At 37.7% G+C, this 22,374-nt stretch overlaps 1 protein-coding gene across 9 annotated transcripts in view; it reads right to left on the bottom strand.

Annotated features, from left to right (window-relative positions):
• LOC150083755 (protein FAM13A-like) overlaps nucleotides 1–22,374 on the bottom strand; it is a 423,536-nt gene that overhangs the window by 254,762 nt on the left and 146,400 nt on the right. For all 9 annotated transcript variants that reach the window (XM_090378200.1, XM_090378193.1, XM_090378197.1 and 6 more), the window contains one exon: nucleotides 9,494–9,593. In XM_090378200.1, the coding sequence (XP_090234326.1) occupies nucleotides 9,494–9,541 (48 nt within the window). In that variant the 5' untranslated portion in view covers nucleotides 9,542–9,593. The remainder of the gene's footprint in view (nucleotides 1–9,493; nucleotides 9,594–22,374) is intronic.

A 22,374-nucleotide genomic window follows, 5' to 3' on the forward strand; every position in this document is an offset into this window, starting at 1 on the left:
GCAGAGCTGCTGGAACAAGTACAGAGAAGGGCAACAAGATTGGTGAATGGAACAAGGGGGTGCTCTTACGAAGAAAGGGATAAGTTTTGCAAATTACAGTGTCTGGAGACTAGGCACCAGCGAGGTGATCTGATAGAGGTGTATAAAGCCTTGAACGGTTTGAGCATGCTCAATGCTGATGGGATTCTTCCTCTTGCTCAGAATAATCACCTGAGAGGGCATAAATTCAAATTGAGGAAAGACAGATGTAGGATAGACGTGCGGAAATTTGCCTTTAGCCAGCGGGTGGTTGGTTGGTGGAACAGACTTCCATCCCTTGTCGTGGAAGTTAATAGCCTAAATAAGTTTAAGGCTCAGCTGGACTGGTATTTTGAACGAACAGAGGGGTGAAGTGGAAGTGGTTGGTTTTTTTTTTTTTTTTTTTTGGCTGATGCTGCATAAGCTTGCTTTCTTGCATCAAATGCCTCTACTAATGCTAATGCTAATTCCAATTAGATCCCCGAGTTTTATGGGACCCAACTAACTAACAATGTTGGGTTTTGAAACAGCACTCCCCACTATCAGTGTGACAAACCAAATGACAACAGAAATTTCTAAAATAACCTTAGGGATTGTAGTGATACTCCCAGTGGGAACCAATGCTACAGGTGCACAATAACTTAAGGGATAAAGGCCTGTAGGAAAAGTGGGTTAAGTTCCCATCTCATAAGACATTTCTGTATAAAAAATACTTTAGTACTCAAAAGTTTTTAAAAAGTTATACACTTGATTCTATGTTATTCATGCAGTTTTAAATGTTTTATTGAATCCCTGAAGTAGAAATTAAACAAACAATTTAAATCTGTATCCTATCAAAAGGCAAGGCCAAAATACTGAATAATACTGCATTCTCGTTAATGTTTGTGATTCAACTTTAGGTATCTGTTACCTGCTCAATTTAGTCTTGCTTCTCCTCCTCTTGCTTGACCTTGCCTCTTTGTTAAAGGCTATCCAATGTTGAATCCAAAAGTTTAACAAGAATTAGTTATTATATGTAATACTATTTAGCAAACAGGGCATACTTTTTGGTAGGAAACAGATTCAAGTCTTTTGTCCACTTTCTTATTTCAAACATAAAACAATAATCATTTAAAACTGCATAAATGATGCAGTCAGGTGTATAATTTTTAAAAAGTTTTGATTATCATCCCAAGTAATGGTCTTTCACAGAGTATATTTTAGTATTAATATATCTGATATATATCAAGTGGCCTGTGATATTAGTAGGTGTATGCAGAGTAAAAAAAAGTTATCTGATTGTAGAACTGTTCTTATTTTTAATGATATTGTCCTTTTAATTATATTTATTTAATCAACACTATTTTTTTAAATATGTGGTAGCACCACATAATGAAATATTCATAATATTATTTTTATTACATAGTCATTAAGAACTGGTATGCTTATGTAACAAAATTTTGTGTCCTGCAACTGTGATCATATAAGTGCTTCTACTACTTGTCAAAATGTAGGTCCCAAGATGCCTTTTGAGGAGAAAACAGGTATTATCTAATGAAGTGAAGTCAACACTGTATTCTCAGTGAGGTAGATGCTATCACTTGAATTTGAACAGGTTTTTTTTTTTTATTATTATTATTATTCAACAGCATAGAGATATATGCAGAAAAACCATGCTCTCACAAAGAGGTACAACTCTTTTAATATGTACCAGGGTTGATTAAATTTTTCAGTGATGTAAAGTTTACCGTTGATAAATCAAGCAGAATGAGACCTTTATGTTTCTGAAGTCAGCAGCCATCACTTTGTCACACATTTGTATGTTTCCGTTCCTCCTTTTTTCACTGATGTAAAATTGTATACTTTCCTCTCCCACATAAGTTAGCCACAACCAGTTTAAGGGGAGAGGGATATGTTGCATAACACAGATTGCCAAATATACATCCATCCAATGGTTCTACTGTTCATCAAGTTTTCTCCAGATCCATCTTGCTGAGACTTTCCTGTACTGCAATTTCTCCTGAACATATCATGGGCCCATCCACGCAAAATGTTAAATTCTTATGTAATTTACTGAGATGTCTCCTACCTGTTGTATGTAATTATCATGTCAGCAGCATCAATAGCCATATCACTAGTATAAATTCTGTGAAAGCCAGAGTGCTTTGTTGACAGTCAACAATAAACCACTTTGAACTTGTCCTATCACTCACACACCTGAGAATTATCTGTTAGTGACAGGTGTTCAGATCAATTTGAACATGTTATACTACTTATACTTGAGTACAAACTTCTATTAACTGGCTGTCATCCTAGAAAAACAGATGTGATTACTGTTAGACATTACCCAATCAAATCTGTATGCTGCTACAAATGATGCTTGACTCATTGTTATAACAATACAGCAGGAGTGATCGTGACTCTCTTAGTTACCATATGATATGTAATTTTAGTAATGGCCATGAGTGGATTAACATGATCCCTCCACTTCCAAACAAATAGCAGATGCCAGCTGAATGGTGATTGGAGACAATGACGATCATAATCTCCTTACATTGCCTCTTGCAGGGAACTTTTATTGGGAAGTTGGTTAGGCATAAATTTTTTCCACCTATGGCTCTTTGCATTGGTAGTAGGTCATTCCATTTCAGCATAAAATCGTTTGCTGAAACTACCTTTCTATAGCAATTGTAGGTGTTTTGACTGATTGTTACTGAATAAGCCTTAAACCTCAAAGTGAGCATGCCTGGTCTCCTGGAATGAACTTGCCCCTATATGGGCATAAGAGAATGTATGGCACAGTTTCCACAGCTGCTTTCACCTGAGCGGGTGAAGCTTTGCCTGTTCTGAAGCTTCAGGGTGGAAAAACCATTTATAACAAAAAGCTGCCAGCCAGAACCCGCTAGGGTGGGAGCAAAAACTGCCAGAGTCCTCCCTGTCTGTTCCACACAGAATACAGGTGTGAGCAGTGTATAACTCTGCAGTGGACAGCTATACAGGGCCACTCAAAAGTGTAGGGAATGCGTGATAAACACGCAGGCAGAAATCGAAAGGGCAGCAAATACCATAAAAATTGAAAACCAGAACTAGTAAAACATTTTATATCAATACGAGCCCTAACTACTTTGTTTTTCATGTTGTGTATGATTGTGTTGATTATTATGTGTATACTCTGTGTGGAATTTGTATTAAATGATTGTGGCGACAAGTCATAGACAATATACTCGTGTGCGTTTGTGCAAGAGGACGAGTCAATTGGGACTAAAGTAAGAGATGCGTAGATACAGTGTATGAGAAGACAGAATATTATCATTTAAAAAAGTGTTTCTAATGCTAACCTTTTTATTAATTTAATAGTAGTAAAATTTTATGATTAGTGCAAATAAAGGTAAGTGTTTTTAACTCATTAAATAAAAAATTAAGTTAAAATTATTCACATATCTTAGAGCAAAACACACTAAATATTAATTTTTAAAATCATTAAAAAAATTATTAGATTGATTACCCGATAAGATGTTTCCAAGGAAAAAATTAAGTGGAGCAGAATATAAAAAAATAATAGAAAAACAAGAAGGAAGAATATATAAAGTATTGCAAAAGTACTAACAACTATTGCATGTGAAGAAAAAGGTGATGAATTGAAGCAAATTTCTGATGATGATCAAGTAATAGAACAACCTATAGTGCAGCAAGAAAATTATGCTTCTATTGATGGTGAAAAATCAGAAGCAGTGGATGAAAACATTCCCATAGAAGCCATCAAGGATCCTGGTCATTGGCCCAAAATTTTATCAAGAAAGTGGATAGACATGTTGGTAGAAACTGGATCTAAACAAATGAATAATGTTTCATTTCACTTCAAATGAAAAAGGACGATTTTCAAGTGTATATTATACAAGGACATTAGCAAACAAAGAAAAGGTAAATTGTGACTGGTTAATATGTTCACTTTCAACAAACAGTATATATTGTTTTTGTTGTAAAATATTTGGAACTGTAAATATTCGATTATGTTAAACTGGCTTTTCCGATTGGAAGCATGCTGGTATTACAGTAATTTGCAACAACATGAAATATTTTCTACTCTTATTTCTAATTACAATATATACTTTACAATGAAGTCCGTATTAACAAAACAAACAACTGTAGATAAAGAACAATGTCACTTGTATGAACTAGAGAAAAATCAGTGAACTGAAGTTTTGAAACAAATTTTTTGCTGTTGTTCAACATTTAGCTGGCAAGTCTCTTGCATTTCGCTGTTTCTAAAGTGAATTATACATTCCCAATAATGGTAATTTTTTGAAAGCAATTGAAATGTTAGCTAAATTAGATCCATACATAAGGGATCACCTTTCCAATATTAAAAAACATATTTCTGACAAAATAAGGGGAAAAAATGTTAGGTAAAGTAGAAAATAGCAAGTATTTCTCAATTATTCTAGATTGCACCCCGACAGTATCCATGTTAAACAATTAACATTTATCCTACGCTTTTGTTGTATATTCCATCAATGACATAGAAATAAGGGAACATTTTTTGTGATTTCATCGAATTAATGACAACAGTTAAGGGGTTATGTACATTAGTATTAAATGATTAATTCCCAAAATATGACTTAAAACTAAATAACATGCGGGGATCAAGGTTACAAAAACGGTTCCAATATGAGTGGAAAATATATTGGCCTTAAAAAACTTATCAAAGATGCAAATAGTCGTGCAATGTTTGTACCATGTAATTCTCATGATTTAAATTTAGTAATCAATGATGTAGCAAAAGTTACTTTCAAAATTGTTAAATTTTTTGATATTGTGGAAGAGTTATGCACTTTCTTTTCTTCTTCCTCATACAGATGGGAAAAATTAACGGAAAATATTCCAAAATTCACATTAAAATCCGTGAGCAATAACGTGTTGGGAAAGTAGAATAAAAGCAGTTATGCCATTAAGATTTCAACTTGGTAAAATTTATGACACATTGTTACAATTAATATCTGACCAAAGTAGAGACATAAATACAGTACTAAAAATCTTGCTCAAAACCTTGCCACAAAGATTTGTTCTTTTAAATTCATTATATCGATTATCTTATGGTATGATATTCTAAATTAAGCCAACGTTGTTAGTAAGATGTTGAAAAATCCTAAAATAAATGTTTGACGAATATTTTTAAAAGTGTATTTCTGAGGCATTCTTGTTATCAAATGACTTGGATTTGGAAACCATATTTCCTGCAACAAAGTTTTGAGAACAAGATGTGCAAAAAATCGATTTGACTATGAATCACCAGATGACCCAATCACAGACTGAAAATTAAAATACTGTATGTATAAGGTGGACTTTTATTTTACACTTTTAGATATAGAAATAAATTCAATATGAACTAGCTTTGAGATGGTAACAGATGTAGATATGTGTTTCAACTTCGCACTAAATTTTTCTGATTTAAATGATGAAGACCTTAAAATGCATTGCAATAATTTACATATAAAATTGACCGATCCTTCTACATCTGAAAGTGATATAAAAAAAAAAAAAAAACTTTTTGAACAGCTGAAATCATTAAAAGCATTAAATATTAGTAGTGATGATCCAAAAGAGTTTTGTAAAATGATATGTAACGATAATATAATAAATGCAGTTCCAAATGTTGTGATAGCACTGAGAATTTTTTGACTCTTCCAGTTTCTGTTTCAACTGGTGAAAGATCTTTCTGTAAATTAAATATCATTAGAAGTTATTTAAGATCTACAATGCTTCAAAGGAAGACTAAGTGACCTTGCAATAATTGCTGTAAAAATGATATTTCACACAGCATTGATATATAGACGATTTAATCAAAGTATTTGCTACAATTAAAGCACGAAAATTTAAGTAAAATTAAAAGTTGAACTGAATGCATAAGTATTTTTTTATGTTGTTTTATTATTTTTTTTTTTTGTAGTTTAGTATCTTTTAGCTTTATATTTAAATACTTAATAATACTGTATGTGCACCAGTATAAAATTATTGAAACTGAAATAAAAACATTCTAAGCTAAAAGTGTGTATTGTTTTCTAATTTAAAAGGCGTATTTTTTAAATTAAAATGCAGGTGCACATATCCCTTCTTTTTTTTTTATACCGTCCACTTATTGGAGGTTGGTGATCACCACGCATTACCTCTCTCTCTCTGTCTTGGGGGAGAAGAAAAAGATCCTCAGCCGATCTACCAGTCCTGTTGCAGATTTTTTCCAGCCATGAATGTTTCCTCCTCCCCAGACAAATAAACTCTGTCTTTCCCTCTATTATTACTTGGAGCAGTTTATATTTCTCATTTCTAAGGATGTTTGTTTGTTGTTATTTGGTTTTTAGGAGCATTAGCAACTGAGGCCATATTGCTCCAGGAATATGCGGTGTTCATTCCCTGACCTTTCCACATCCTCCGTATTTGGTGGTGACAGGCTCGAAACCCAGTCTAATCAAGAAGTGTGTACTACGCACTGCTGCTCCTTCCCATCTGGCTACGGAGGCACCTCTAAGGATGTGTCCCAGGTACGCAGTTTTCTTTCTCTTCACTAAACTCAACAATCCACATTTTCTTCCTGCTCTTTTCAAGACTTGAATGCTGACAATTTTGTCTAACCAAGATATTTTTAGCAAGTGTCTGTAGATTCACATTTCAAATTCCTCTATTTTGTTCTGGCTAGAGTCCAAATTTCAACTCTGTATAACAGTATGGGCCACATACAACACCTAACAAACTTCAGTCTGATTAAGAGATCCAGGGCTTTGTTACACAGCATTGTTCTGTATTTTGTAAACACATTTCTCACTACCTCTATTCTTGCATATAGCATTAGCATTAGTTGAGGCATATGATGCAAGAAAGCAAGCTTATACAGCATCAGCAAAAAAAAAAAAAAACCTTCCCATTTCACCCATCCCTTTTCTCCAAATGTTTGTTTAGTTCAGCCTTAAATTTATTTAAGCTATCAACTTCCACAACAACACCAATCAACTACTCACTGGCTAAAGGCAAACACCCGCACATCTATTCTACAACTGTCTTTCCTTAATTTGAATCTATGCCCCCTCAGGTTCTTAATCTGAGCAAGTGGAAGTATCCCATCAGCATTGAGCCTACTCAAACCATTCAAGGCCTTATAAGATCACCTTGCAGGGGCCTAGTCTCCAGATGCTACAACTTGCAGAACTTAAGCCTCTCTTGGAAAGAGCACCCCTTTGTTCCTCTCACCAATCTTGTTGTCCTTCTCTGCACTCGTTCTAGCAACTCTACATTCTTCCTAACATAAGGCCTCCAGACCTGTACGCAGAACTCAAGGTGGGGCCTGACCATTGCCTTATACAATGGGATAATCACCTCCTTGTCTCTGCTAGCAAAATTCCTACATATCATTGACAAAACTGCATGACCTGCTCCGGCAGTCCGTCTGCACTGCTTAGAGAACTTCATATCTGACTGCACAATTACTCCCAGGTCTTTTTCATTCTCCACCTCCCCGATTGTAGTACCACACAGTTGGTATGTTTCTCTTGGGTTACTGCTACCCATATGCAGTACTTTGCATTTGTCAATGTTAAACTTTAGTTGCCATTTCTCTAGTTGCCATTTCTCAGCCCATCTGCTTAACTTTTCTAGATCCTGTTGCAGTAGCATACAGTCTTTAATGTTATTAACAACCCTGCCAACCCTGGTATCAACTGCAAACTTGGACACTAAGCCTGACATACTTTCATCGATATCATTGGTAAATACAAAACAACGATGGGCCCAGCATTGAACCCTGGGGAACTCCACTAATAACATTAGTCCACATAGAACAGTGTCCATTTATTACCACTCTCTGCCATTTCCCACTCAACCATCCTTTTATCTATTGCAGCAACTTGCCCTTAATGCCTTACCCTACAATTTGTAAAGAAGTCTTCCATATGCAACAGTATCAAAAGCTTTCCTGAAATCCAAGTATATGATATCAAAATTATTTTTTGCATCCAGTTCCTCTGTGAATATATCATAGTATCCAATCAAATTGGTCAGACAAGACTTCCCCTTAACAAACCTATGCTGTGTCTGAGCTATTACTGCAGTCTTGTCTAGGTGATCCGGCGTCACTTCTTTAACCAGTGACTCCATTATTTTCCCTGGAACAGAAGTTAAACTAACAAGTCCATAATTATTTGTGTCACTCTTTAAAACAACTTTGTGAATTGGGGATAAATTTGCACCTCTCCAGTCAATGGGGACCTCCCCTATATCTAAGAGTACTCTCATAATTATGGCTAAGGCTTTGCTAATTTTCCTCACTGGATAGATCTGGTTCACTGGATAGATCCCATCCACTCCAGGTGCCTGTTTTAAGTTTAACTTCAACAATTTCTCCTCCACTTTGCTCTTAGTTATTACAAAATCATTTAGCTCCCTGTTAGAGTTTAGTAAACTTCTGTCCTCCCCTTCCTTACAGAATTCCTCATGTGTGAATGTAGATAGAAAATACTCATTCAGTTTGTCAACTATCTGAGCAGGATCATCAACAGTCGATCGTTGATGTACTGTCAGCTATAGAGACTTTGACTACTAAGGTGAGTGATGAATATTTTTGTTGTTATAACAATTTCATTTGATGTAAAAACTCTTCTGGACTGAGAATGTTGAAGAATATAAAAAGGGAACTGTCAATGAATTAAAAAAGGTTTAACATTCTTGGTCCACAGAACAGAACAACACTACATCTCTTCCCATGTACACACCAAGTTATGCCAGCATTTTAAAACAACTTCAAATATATGACCAGACCCTGACTGATGCTACCAGTTAATGATGTATTGTAAACAACACTAATGGTTCATTGGGCCATATTTTCTGTAATTGCAAAAATAGCATTTTGGTTGCTTAATGGTCTCTCCTCATGTTATCAGAATGTGGATTTGTATCTATTAGTTGACTACTTGTATTTATTACTTTATATTTTTTCTTAATACTCTTTTAGTGATCGATATGTAAACTATTGATAAGTATGCTTAACAATAGTTTATGTATCTACTTGATAAGTATACTTATCAATTTTTAATTTCTGTTTATTATTCAGCATGTGCATCCGGTTATTTGGAAGAAAACTTTGTGGAAGATATACGGTTTACTAACAGATAATAACTTAAAATAATAAATATGCATGGTGTAGATTAAAATAAAACTTATGTAATTTTCGATAAAAATAATTATTAATGCAATAAATAGTAACCACATATGTATTCTTCTGTGGCAATTGCCACATGCATTATAGTCCTTCCATTTATACCAGACCATGATAGGCGAGGTATGGACTAAAAAAATCTCATGGGAATAATCATATCCATGAATACCAAACCCACAATCAGTGAGGACCTACAGAGTGTGCTCACACATACTATACAATAAAGCAACAATAAAAGCAAATGTGATAAAATGGTTAAGAGAAAGCATTAACTCTGGATAAAAAAAAAATTAATACCCTGTCTATTCTTGCCATCACAATGTTAATGTAGACAGGTGTCCGCATCCTTTAATAACAGCAACACTTTGTGTCCACCAAAGTGCTACTTAATGACATCCTAAAATAAGGGAAAAAATTTCAGAAATTGAACTAATAATTAACATTTATAGACTTAGTGTACTAAAAATTTCAAATCCAAAATTACATTACAATTCCAGAACATGTTAGAAATAGTCAGTTCATAAAAGTATAATTTTGATGGAAACAGCTCATTTCTGAAGAAAACTAGAAAGAATCAGTACTCATAAACCAAATATGCAAAGGATGAGAAAGGAGGAGGGGGGGGGGAGGGATATTCTAGTTTATCTTAGTTTACTTGTTAGCAAAATGCACAAAGAAATGAATATGTTTCATAAGTTTCTAAGAAAATCACTTCTTGGTACACTTATGGACACTAATTATTCAACACAGATCATTGAACCAATCAAGGAATTGGCAGATAGTATTAATGACATCAGAAGGCCAACCCAAATATGAACTGCTTTTATTCTCTTTTAAGACCAGTGTAACTATTTTTAAAATATGGACAATAAGCCACATTTGTTTCTGCTATTATTAAGTAATTTATTTATAGTAAGGAAAAGCATTTGTTGATATCTGAAATTCTGTTTGTGTAATGTGCAAAAAATTGCTTTGTGGGAACCTAACTTGCAACAAAGTATTCATAATCGTGAACCAGGATAATACACTTATATTTTAGCTTTTATTTCCATAGTTAAAGATTTTTTAGATGAAGTGACACTGAAGCAAAACCTCCCTGTACTATAGCTTGCTATTTATACAGTGTCAAGATTATATGATCCTATGTTTCTTTCAGGATCATCTTGACAGGAACACAGTTAAACAGTAATGATACCATGAATTTGTTAAGGGAAAGATTTTTGACCAATCTGATTAGCTACTATGAAGTAGTCAACAATGGAACTGGATGCAAAAATAATTTAACATCATATACTTACATTTTGCAACTCTGCAATATATATGCTGTGCCCAGGAAATGTTTTCTAGACATTACAGTGTCTGGAAAGGCAGCAGCAAACCCAACAGACCAGTATGGTTTGCCATGTCCATGCCATTATCCACTGCCACGGACAATACTCAGTGTGCCAAGTAGAGTAGCAAGTACACAGAAGTAGCATGCTGGAACATGAGAATGCCAGGATGGAGGAAAGCATTAGCATTGGTAGATGCATATGATGCAAGAAAGCAAGGTTATACAGCATCAGCCAAAAAAAAAAAAAAAAAAGTTCCCATTTCACACATCCATTCACTCCAAAAGTTTGTCCACTTCTTCCTTGAATTTATTTAAGCTATCAATTTCCGCAACGACAGATGGAAGTTTGTTCAGCAATCAACTACCTGCTGGCTAAAGGCATATTTCTGCCCATCTATTCTACAACTGTCTTTCCTCAATTTGAATTTATACCCACCAAGGTTCATAATCTGAGAAAGAGAAAGAATCCTATTCCTAAAACCATTCAAGGCCTTATACACTTCAATCAGATCACCTCACAGGTGCCTAGCCTCCAGATGCAGTAATTTGAAGAACTTAAGCCTTTCTTGGTAAGAGGGCTCCTTCGTCCACTTTCTCCATACTCAAGCTAGCAACTCTACATCCTTCCTAAAATGAGGCCTCCAAACTATACCCAGTATTCAAGGCTTGGCCTGACCATTTCCTTATACAAAGGGATAATCATCTCCTTTTCCCTACTAAGAGGAATGAAGCACTTTTAACCTATGTGAGATCTAAACATCTGTTTATTTCCATTTGGAAATTATATACCAGGTGGTTTTAAAATAAGTTTCCCTATTACTCAGTGTTCCAAGCAGAGTAGCAAGTACACAGAAGTAGCATGCTGGAACACAAGCATAAGAATGCCAGGATAGAGACACTGCTCAGAAAACTTCATATCTGACTGCACGATTACCCCATATCTTTCTCATTCTTTCCCACCCTGAGTGAAGTACCACACAGTTGGTACATTTCTCTGGGGCTACTGCTACCAATAAGCAGTACTATGCATTGTTTGTCAATGTCAAACTTCAGTTGCCACTTCTCAGACCATTTGCCAAAATTTTCTAGATCTTGTTGCAGTAGCACACTGTCATTAACAACCCTACCAACATTTGTATCATCTGCAAACTTGGGTCAGAAAACTGTTAGCTTGGGGGGGGGGTTTCACAGGTTAAAAGATAAACGGTAGCTGCAGGGAGAGGCGAAAGTGATTCTTGTATTGCTTCTATTGTAATGAGCAGCAAACCAGACAGTAAGTTACAGGGGACTTCAAGAACTGCTGAAAGTCATTATGGAACAAGTAAATACATGGGCTCTGTTAGGGTAGCTAGGAATAGGAACAGGTGCATGTATACTTTTGTGTACACCAATTCTAGGAGTTTAGTCAATAAATTTGATAAGTTTGAAGTGCTGGTCAAGATATCAAAAGCAGATACTGTTGGGATATCAGAGACATGGTGTCATACAGATATAAGCAGTGCAGAACTGGAATTTGGGGAGTACAATGCATACAGAAAAGATAGAGACGGTATGAAGGCAGGAGGGTTATGCTGCTAATTTAGAAACACGAAATCTAAGGAAGTGCATCCAGTTGGCATTGGTAGACAGTGCAATGTTGAGTCATAAGGACTGGAAAAAAAAATTAGAGTAGGAGTGTGTTATAGGCCTAAAGACTGATTAGTACAATGAACAATTGTGAAGAAAAACAGAGTGGGCCAGTAAATCAGAATGTCTTGTAATGGGGGATTTTAACTTTCCAGATATTAACTGGAACTTGTGGGTTGGTCACTCACATGCCAGCAAGACTTTTGTGGATTTATTGGCGGATTGTCTTCTACAGCAACGTGTTTAGGGGGAATCAGAGGGAGTAATACTCTTGATCTGATTATCAACAGTGATTATTCGTGCATTAAGACTTTGCAGATAAAGGAACCACTAGGTGACAGTGATCACAGTGTACTGATGTGGGATTTACTAAAAGATGTAACTACCATGTAGGGTAAAGGGATGGGTTTGTACTGTGGTAAAGTTGACTACAGTGGTCTCAGACAGTTTTTAAATTCTACACAGTAAGATCAACTGATAATGTTTAAAATGGGTAATTCTAAATGGGAAGCCTTGAAGGAATTAATCTTGGAAGCTACCAGGCTTTTCTTACCACCTAAGAAATACTGTTCAAGATTTAGCATTAGCATTAGTAGAGGCATTTGATGCAAGAAAGCAAGCTTATGCAGCATCAGCAACAAAAAAATTAAGTAAAAAAAATAAATAAAAAATAACCACTTCCACTTCACCCCTCTGTTCGTTCGAAATACCTGTCCAGCTGAGCCTTAAACTTATTTAGGCTATCAACCTCCACCACAAGGGATGGCAGTCTGTTCCACCAACCAACCACCCGCTGGCTAAAGGCAAATTTCCGCACGTCTATCCTACATCTGTCTTTCCTCAATTTGAATTTAAGCCCTCTCAGGTGATTATTCTGAGCAAGAGGAAGAATCCCATCAGCACATTGAGCATGCTCAAACTGTTCAAGGCTTTATACACCTCTATCAGATCACCTCGCTGGTGCCTAGTCTCCAGACACTGTAATTTGCAAAACTTATGCCTTTCTTCGTAAGAGCACCCCCTTGTTCCATTCACCAATCTTGTTGCCCTTCTCTGTACTTGTTCCAGCAGCTCTGCATCCTTCTTGAAATGAGGCCTCCAGACCTGTATACTGTACTCTAGGTGTGGCCTGACCATTGCCTTATACAAGGGAATAATCACCTCCTTATCCCTGCTAGAAAAATTCCTATATATCATTGACAATACACCATGAGCTACTCTTGCAGCCCGTCTGCACTGCTCAGAGAACTTCATATCTGCCTGCACAACCACCGCCAGGTCCCTTTCATTCTCTACCACTGTCAGTGTAGTACCACAGAGTTGATACGTTGCTCTGGGGTTGCGGTTTGCCATATATAGTATTTTACATTTGTCAATGTTAAACTTCATTTGCCACCTCTCAGCTCATCTGCTCAACCTTTCCAGGATCCTGTTGCAGCAGCATAGTGTCAGTAGTGTCCTTGACAACCCTGCCAACCTTCGTATCGTCTGCAAACTTGGACATAAAGTTTGATATACCATCATCAATATCATTTATAAATACAGACAACAATAAAGGACCCAATACTGAACCCTGAGGGACCTCCACTAATAACATTAGTCCATGATGAGCAGTGTCCATTGATTACCACTCTCTGTCTTCTCCCCCTCAACCACCCCTTTATCCATAGCAGCAATTTGCCTCCAATGTCACATTGCTCCAATTTGTGCAGCAGTCTTCCATGTGCAACAGTATCAAAAGCCTTTCTAAGATCCAAGTATATAATATCAAAGTTATTCCCTGCATCCAGTTCCTTTGTGATTGCATCATAGCATCCAATCAAATTGGTCAGGCAAATGCCTCTACTAATGCTAATGCTAAGGAATGCAGAACTGGAATTTGGGGAGTACAATGTGTACAGGAAGGATAGACAGGGTAGGAAGGGAGGAGGGGGTTCTGCTATTAGTTATGAAACCCAAAATCAAAGGAAGCGAAGCCAGTCGACATCGCTGGACAATGCAGTGTCGAGTCAGTTTGGGGTGATATAAGCATTGGGAGATCAAAATTGTCAGTAGGAGTGTGATATAGGCCTAATGACTCTGATGAGTATAATAATAAACTGTACATGGAAATAGAGTGGGTCAGAAAATCAGAGATTCTTATAATGGGGGATTTTAATTTCCCAGAGAATGACTGCAATTTCGGGGTTGGTCAATCACACACTAGCATGGCTTTTGTGAATTTATTGGATGATGGTCTTCTACAGCAGCATGTTTGGGAGGCAACTAGAGGGAGTAATACTCTTGATCTGATTATCAGTAGTGATTCTTCATGCATTATGAAGCTGCAGATAAAGGAACCACTAGATGGCAGTGATCACAGTGTGCTGAAGTACGATTTACTCAAAGAGGTAACTACCATCAGGGGTAAGGGGAAGGATTTTTGCTTTTGTAAAGGCGACTATGGTGGTCTGAGACAGTGTCTAAATTCTATACGGTGGGACCAACTGATGATTAATTAACATCAGAATAATTACCAACAGCAAATTCAAAATGGGAAGCATTCAAAGAATTTATCTTGGAAGCTACTAGGCTTTACATACCAACTAAGAAATATTGTTCAAGGTTTAGGCCTAAGTTGATGTCAGATGAACTAATGAGAAATATGGCAGAGAAGAAAAATGCATGGGATACATGTAAATTAATGCATGACATGGAAGCCTATGATAGATATAAGCTGGTCTGTAACCAAGTCACAAAGGAGATTAGGCAGGCAAAGGCAGATTATGAGAAATCTTTGGCAAAGGATGCAAAGAAAAACCACAAAGAGATCTTCACCTATGAAAACTCTAGAAGTAAAGGAATGAATCAGATTGGTCCACTGGATATTTATGGTTCAACTGTTGATGATCCTGCTCAGGTGGCTAACAAACTAAATGAGTATTTTGCATCTACATTCACCCATGAGGAGTTATTCAAGGAGGGGAATGCCAGAAGTCAGTTAAACTCTGGCAGTGAGCGAAATGATTTTGTAATAACTGAGAGGAGAAACTGTTGAAGATAAACATAAAAAACCCCAGGGGCTCACATCTGGTGAGTACGGGCTTAGTACACCCAAGTTCCTGAGCTGGATATCATCATTCTTCTCTTCTTGGTGATCCCCCCCCCCTCTCTCTCTCTCTCTTTCTCTCAGGGTTGGGAATTTTTTTTGGCTGGTGCAGCATAAGCCTCAGGCTTCCTTGCACCATATAGGTAATAATAGTAAGACACCAAGGTGTGGATGGGTTCTATCCAGTTATATTAAAGGAGGCAGCAAATGAAGTAAGCAAACCCTTAGCCATAATTATGAGAGCTTCTTTGGATTCAGGGAAGGTACCCATGGACTGGAGATGTGCAAATGTGACCCCAAATCACAAAAAAGGATCAAAGGACGACACAAGTAATTACAGACCTGTTAGTTTAACGTCTGTTCCAAGAAAATTAATGGAGGCACTGGTTAAAGAAGCACTGCAGGATCATCTAGACAAAACTTCAGTTATAGCTCCGGACACAGCATGGTTTTGTTTAGGGAAAGTCATGCCTGACCAATTTTATTGGATACTATGATGTGATCACAAAGGAACTGGATGCAGGGAATAACTTTGATATCATATATTTGGATCTTAGAAAGGCTTTTGATACTGTTACACATGGAAGACTGCTGAACAAATTGGAGCAGTGTGGCACTGGAGGCAAATTGCTGCTATGGATAAAAGGATGGTTTAGTGGGAAAAGACAGAGAGTGGTAATCAATGGACACTGCTCATTGTGGACTAATGTTATTAGTGGAGTCCATCAGGGTTCAGTGTTGGGTCCATTGTGGTTTTCTGTATTTATATATGATATTGATCGTGGTATATCAAGCTTAATGTCCAAGTTTGCAGACGATACTTAGGTTGGCAGGGTTGTTAAAGACACTAATGACAGTATGCTGCTGCATCAGGATCTAGAAAAGTTGAGCAGATGGGCTGAGAAGTGGCAAATGAAGTTTAACATTGACAAATGTAAAGTACTACATATGGGAAGCAGTAACCCCATAGTGATGTATCAACTCTGTGGTACTACAGTAACAGTGGTAGAGAATGAATAGGACCTGGGGGTAATTGTGCATGCAGATATGAAGCTTTCTGTGCAGTTCAGTCAGTAGCTCATAGTGTCTTGTCAATGATATACAGGATTTTTTCTAGCAAAGATAAGGAGGTGATTATCCCCTTGTATAAGGCAATGGTCAGGCCACACCTTGAGTACTGTATACAGTTCTGGAGGCCTCATTTTAAGAAGGATGTAGAGCTGTTGGAACGAGTACAGAGAAGGGCAACAAGATTAGTGAGTGGAACAAAGGGTTGCTCTTATGAAGAAAGGCTAAAGTTTTGAAAATTACAATGTCTGGGGGACTAGGCACCTGCAAGGTGATCTGATTGAGGTGAATAAAGACTTAAATGGTTTGAGCAGGCTCAATGCTGATGGGATTCTTCCTCTTGCTCAGAATAATCACCTGAGAGGGCATAAATTCAAATTGAAGAAAGACAGAGGTAGGATAGATGTGTGGAAGTTTACCTTAAGCCAGCGGGTAGTTGGTTGGTGGAACAGACTTCCATCCTTTGTTGTGAAAGTTTATAGCCTAAATAAATTTAAGGCTGAGCTGGACAGGTATTTGGAACGAGTGAAGGGGTGAAATGGGAGCTTTTTTTTTTTTTTTTTGGCTGATGCATAAGCTTGCTTTCTTGCATCATATGCCTCTACTAATGCTAATAAAAACAATTTGCATTTTCCGGTTTATTGGGCTTTTCTGTTAGTGCAATGTATTATAAACGGGTAGTAAATTTGATCTTATTGCATTTGCTATAATCCCGATAACTGGAATTGTGTGGGTTTTTACGTTATTATGGTGAAACGTGTACTCCCCTTCACTGAAATCTTCAATAATATAAAATATATAAATATATTTTCAGAATCTTCTCTTCATTCCTATATACTTATTACAATGATGAAGAGAAAGCAACCAACAGAAAGTGCAAGTGCTGGCAGTTCTAGGAAACAAAATGAAACAAAATTGATTTAGAAATGATGATGATTAATTAAGAAGTACGAAGGAAGGCAGAGTTTTGCATCTATTGCATGGAATTAGGTCTCGCTGTTTCAACAGTGAATACTATTTTAAAGGACGGCGCATATATAAAAGAACATGTTCAAGGATTAACGTAATTCACACCAGTGCAGTCCACCCCAACAGCGATCGCAAAACAGCATTCAGGTGCTATATCAAAGATGGAAAAGCTATTAATAATATGGAAGGAAAATCAGATTCAGTGCCCGTGAGTCCAATGGACATTCAAGCAAAAGCAAGAAGTATTTATGAAGATATTAAGGATAAGTACGATGAACCCTAAGCCAAGTTCGTGTCAAGCAGTGGTGGTTTAATAGGTTCAAGCATCACACTGGTTTCAAAAACATTAAAGTATGCGGTGAAGTTGCTAGTGTCAATTCTGCAACTGCAGAGAAATTTTGTGATGTGTTGGAAAGAACCCCCTCTAAATCTCCACAGCCCTCAACTTCCACAGCGGTGTGTTTATCATCAGCAGGAGAGTTAATTCTGGCAACAATGCTCAAAAGGTAAAACTTGCTGACATTCTGCCAGTCTCCTCTCTCTTTTTATAATTTTGAAAATTTTTGCAATTTTGTACGCTTTTGTAATTTTTCCTGTGTATGATATAAACAAATTGAATAAATAATTCTATTTTCATGTTTGTCGAACATTTCTTTTTTGCTTCTATCAAATTCAGCGTGCATAGCTGCGAATGCGGAATTTCTCCAAATGCTTATTTAGGGAAATTCCGACTTACGTAGCGTTCCGAAGAACGCAACCCTTAGGTAAGTCGGGGAGTTTCTGTATTTGGATTTCAGAATAGCTTTTGATACTGTTGCACATGGAAGACTACTGTACAAATTGGAGCAGTATGGCATTAAGGGCAAGTTGCTACAATGGATAAAGGGACAGTTGAGTGGGAAACGGCAGAGAGAGAGAGTGGTAATAAATGGACACTGCTTAATGTGGACTAATGTTATTAGTGGAGTCCTCCAGGATTTGGTGTTGGCCCCATTGTTGTTTTGTGTATTTATGAATGATATCGATGAAGGTAAGTCAGACTTAATGTCCAAGTTTCCAGATGATAAAAAGGTTGGCAGGATTGTTAATGATGGTAATGGTAGTACACTACTGCAACAGGATCTAAAAAAGTTAGGCAGATGGGCTGAGCAGTGGCAACTAAAATTTAACATTGACAAATGTAAAGTCCTGCTTATGGGTAGCGGTAACCCAAGAGAAACGTATTAACTGTGCAGTACTACCCTCAGGGAAGTGGAGAATGAAAATTGTGCAGTCAGATATGAAGTTCTCTGAGCAGTGCAGATGGGCTGCCGGAGAAGGTCATGGTGTTTTGTCAAAGATAAGTAGGAATTTTACTAGCAGAGACAAGGAGGTTATTAACCCCTTGTATAAGGCAATGATCAGGCAACACCTTGAGTATAGCACAGAGGTCCGGAGTCCTCATTTTAGGAAGGATGTAGAGTTGCTTGAGTGTGGTTTTTTTTTTTTTTTTTTTTTTATGTAAACCCCCAAACACGAGAGGTATTAGAACCTATAGTACTTAGTACCGTGCTTGGGTTGAAGGTTGAGAAGACGAAAGAAGATATTTGTTGACATCGGGCTTGAACTTCTGTAGACTGTAATTTTCATGAAATAGGTATGAAGCAAGGTTGTTCCAGAAAACAGCAGTTGAATGAATAAATAAGGAAGATGAAAAGTTGGTTCTGTGAGTTTGAAGTTGGACCATAAATGGATGTTGGCTGGTGGCGGCACGTGTTCGGACTGTTTTGAAAGAGAGAGAGCGGGAATTATAGAAGCCAATTCAGAGGAACAGTGCCCATGGAAGTATCTGTATAAGAGGTATTCAGCAGAAACTGTAAGTCTATGAGACAGCGAGTGGGGAGACTCTGTTAGAGATGAATCATTAATTAACCTAACTGCCCTCTTCTGAATGGAATCAAGAAGTCTGAGAGAGGTTTTGGGGGCACCACCCCAGATATGGGAACAATATTCCATGGCAGGGCGGATTTGCAATTTATACAGAGTGAGCATTGTTTGGAAGAAAAGTAACGCCAAGAGCGAAAGAGAAAACCAAGTTTTTTAGATGCAGAAGAAGCAGTATTTGTAATGTGCTTGTGCCAAGAGAGATTAGAAGTCAGGGTAATCCCCAAAAGAGATATATCATTTTGCCTAGAAATTGGAGTGTCACTAAAGATAAGCATAGGAGCAGAAGAATCCGTTTTGCAAGATATAAGACAAGACTGAGTTTTAGAAGGGTTGAAATCAACTTGTCTTTGCCCCACTGGAGAATTACCTGAAGATCGGCATTTAAGGAACTGGTAGCAGATTTTCGAGAAGTTGAAGCTGATTGAGCAGGACAAGGTTTCTCAAAATGTAAAGTGGAATGCAATGTGCTATCATCGGCAAGACTATGGAGAGGATTTCCAGTCAATGGAAGAATGTCATTAATATATAAGAGGAATAGAATGGGGGAAAGAACTGAACCTTGGGGGACACTGGCATTAGTGGAGAAGTTAGAAGACAGAGAGCCATCTACCATCACCCTCAGTGACCGGTCAGAGAGAAAACTGGATAACCAATTACTAAAAACAGTTCGCAAACCATAAGATGGAAGCTTGTCAAGAGCAACTACTTGTGTTTCACCGAACCTTTCCATTGAATTAGTCCATAAATGGGTAACATAAGCCAGAATATCACCTGTGAATCGACACTGATGGAATCCATACTGGCGATCGTTGATCAGATGGAAGGTTTCTAGATAGTTTAAGAGTTGGCAGTTAATTGATTTCTCCATTACTTTAGAAAGAGTAGAAGTAATTACAATGGGACGATAATTGGATGGGAGGGATTTGTCACCCTTTTTAGGAACTGGCTGGATATGAGCAAATTTCCAAGCAGAAGCAAAAACAGCTTTGGAATAAGAAAGTGAAAAAAGGTGGCACAGAATAGGAGTAAGTTCAGGAGCACAGGTTTTGAGAACAAATGGAGAAATACCATTGGGACCTGGAGCTTTCTTAGCATAAAGATTAATCAAAATCCTTCTGACATCCTTTTGACGGAAGACCACAGTAGGCATTGAATGGAGCATGTTGGGAGGTGTTTTACCAAGATCATTAATACATGAGTTGGAAGAAAAATGGGATGCTAGCAGGTCAACTTTATCCTTGGCTGAAGTGACAACAGAACCATCTGGTTTTGACAGAGGTGGGAGCAGAGATGGGCAAAAGTTGCAGCCAATAGCTTTGGCAAGAGACCAGAATGCTCGGCTGCCATTAGGGCAAGAAGCAAGTTTTCTACTCTTAGCCTGTTCAAACTCTAGTTTGGACTGATTAATAACTGCTTTACAATTGTTGCGAGCTTTGGTGTAGGCAGAAAATGAAACTGAAGAATTAGAAACAAGCCAATTACGATATGCAATATTCTTTTCTTGAACAGTCTTAGCACATTTATTGTAAAACCAAGGTTTAGGTAAAGGACAAGATTTTAAAGTGGAGTGTGGGATAAAGGATTCCATTCCTGCAAGAATAATTTCACTGACGCGATCTGAGCAAATATTGACATCAGAAGTTTTGAAACAGTAATCCAACCAAGGAAAAGAAGAAAAGAAGTCTTGCAGGTCATCCCATTTTGCATTCTTGTAATGCCAAACAGCACGAGGTTCGGAGAAGCCATGAGAAAGAGGTTCCATTGGAGAAGAGAAAATCACCAAATTGTGATCTGAAGTGCCTAAAGGACCCTCTCATTTCGACCGTGTACTTTGAAGGGCTGTTTGTGAGAAAAAGATCAAGCATATTGGCTGTATGATTAGGATTGTCCAGTATACTGGTAGGTAAATGAACAATCTGTGCAAGGTCATTAGTAATTGCAAAAGCCTCAGCATCTTGACCAGCTGGGTTGGTGTGACTAGAAAACGGAAGCCAGCTGGAGTTGTGAACATTAAAATCACCAAGGAAAATTACCTCACTGTTAGGAAAGTTGGACTGAGAAAGTCAAGTTGCAAAGAGAGGAAGTCAAAGAGCTCCAAGTGATTAGTGGAGTTGGGAGAACGGAAGAGACAACAGATGAATTTGCCACAATGAGGTAAAGAGATTTTAAGCCAGAGAAGATCAAAAAGAGGAGATTTCAAATTGCCAAGTCTCTGACAGGAAATATCAGAACAGACATATGCACAAGTACCACCTTTGAAGCGAAAGGAATCATAGAGCGAATAATTTGGGCATCTGAGATGAGCAGTAGTTCAATCAACCGATAACTGAGATTCTGTCAGAAGAAGTACATGGGGTTTGGCATGACAGACTGCAAGTGGAAATGGACAACGTTGAGATTAGAATTGAGATCACGTATATTTGTGAAATGAATTAGGAAGTGCTTGGGAGGTTTAGATCTTTTCGCAGATAAGCTTGCTCTATTAGTTTGACAATTCATGGTGTATTCAATGGTAAGAAAAAGTGGGTGGGACATGCTGTATGAAGTAATGAAATTTTTGGATATGGTCTACACATGGTAAGAATATACCCAGATCCTTGACATAACATGGCCTCGACAATGCTCCCCGTATACACACTACTCGGACTCCCACCAGTCACTATCTGGCAGAGTAGAGGTAGCAAGATTATGCCCTAGCTGATCCGGAAGCCTCCTAGAGAGTTACCAATAGGTTCGGTCCAGTGTACTAACTAGCGGCCGGCCTGTGAACACCGTTTTAGAGCTGTACCCTCGAAATGTAAGGAATATTGGATCTGGCCACGATGTTCATCATAACCTCAAAAGTCATCAATCATACTACATGATGGAAGAGATAGGGAAGGGTTGACCGGAACTTAGCTCTAGAGACTAAACGTGGGTTCCACCACTTCAAGCCTCCAATAAGCAAAGTGGTGGTACTGCACCGGTTGATGAGAGTCATCTACCACCTAGTACTGCCTGGTAACATAGAGGGGCGGCGTTCCTTCATGTGGTGTGGGCACCACACCTCGACCCCTACTTACGTTGGTTCACACCTGGGTGGTCACCCACCATGTATTTGTGCATGGAGGTTATACCCAGGATTACTAACAGTCCCACCATCGTGAAGATGCAATCAGAGGATTTGGC

Source organism: Mastigoproctus giganteus, chromosome 7 (genome assembly GCF_048544385.1).
Source record: "Mastigoproctus giganteus isolate SK-2022 chromosome 7, ASM4854438v1, whole genome shotgun sequence".
Classification (NCBI taxonomy): Eukaryota; Metazoa; Arthropoda; class Arachnida; order Uropygi; family Thelyphonidae; genus Mastigoproctus; species Mastigoproctus giganteus.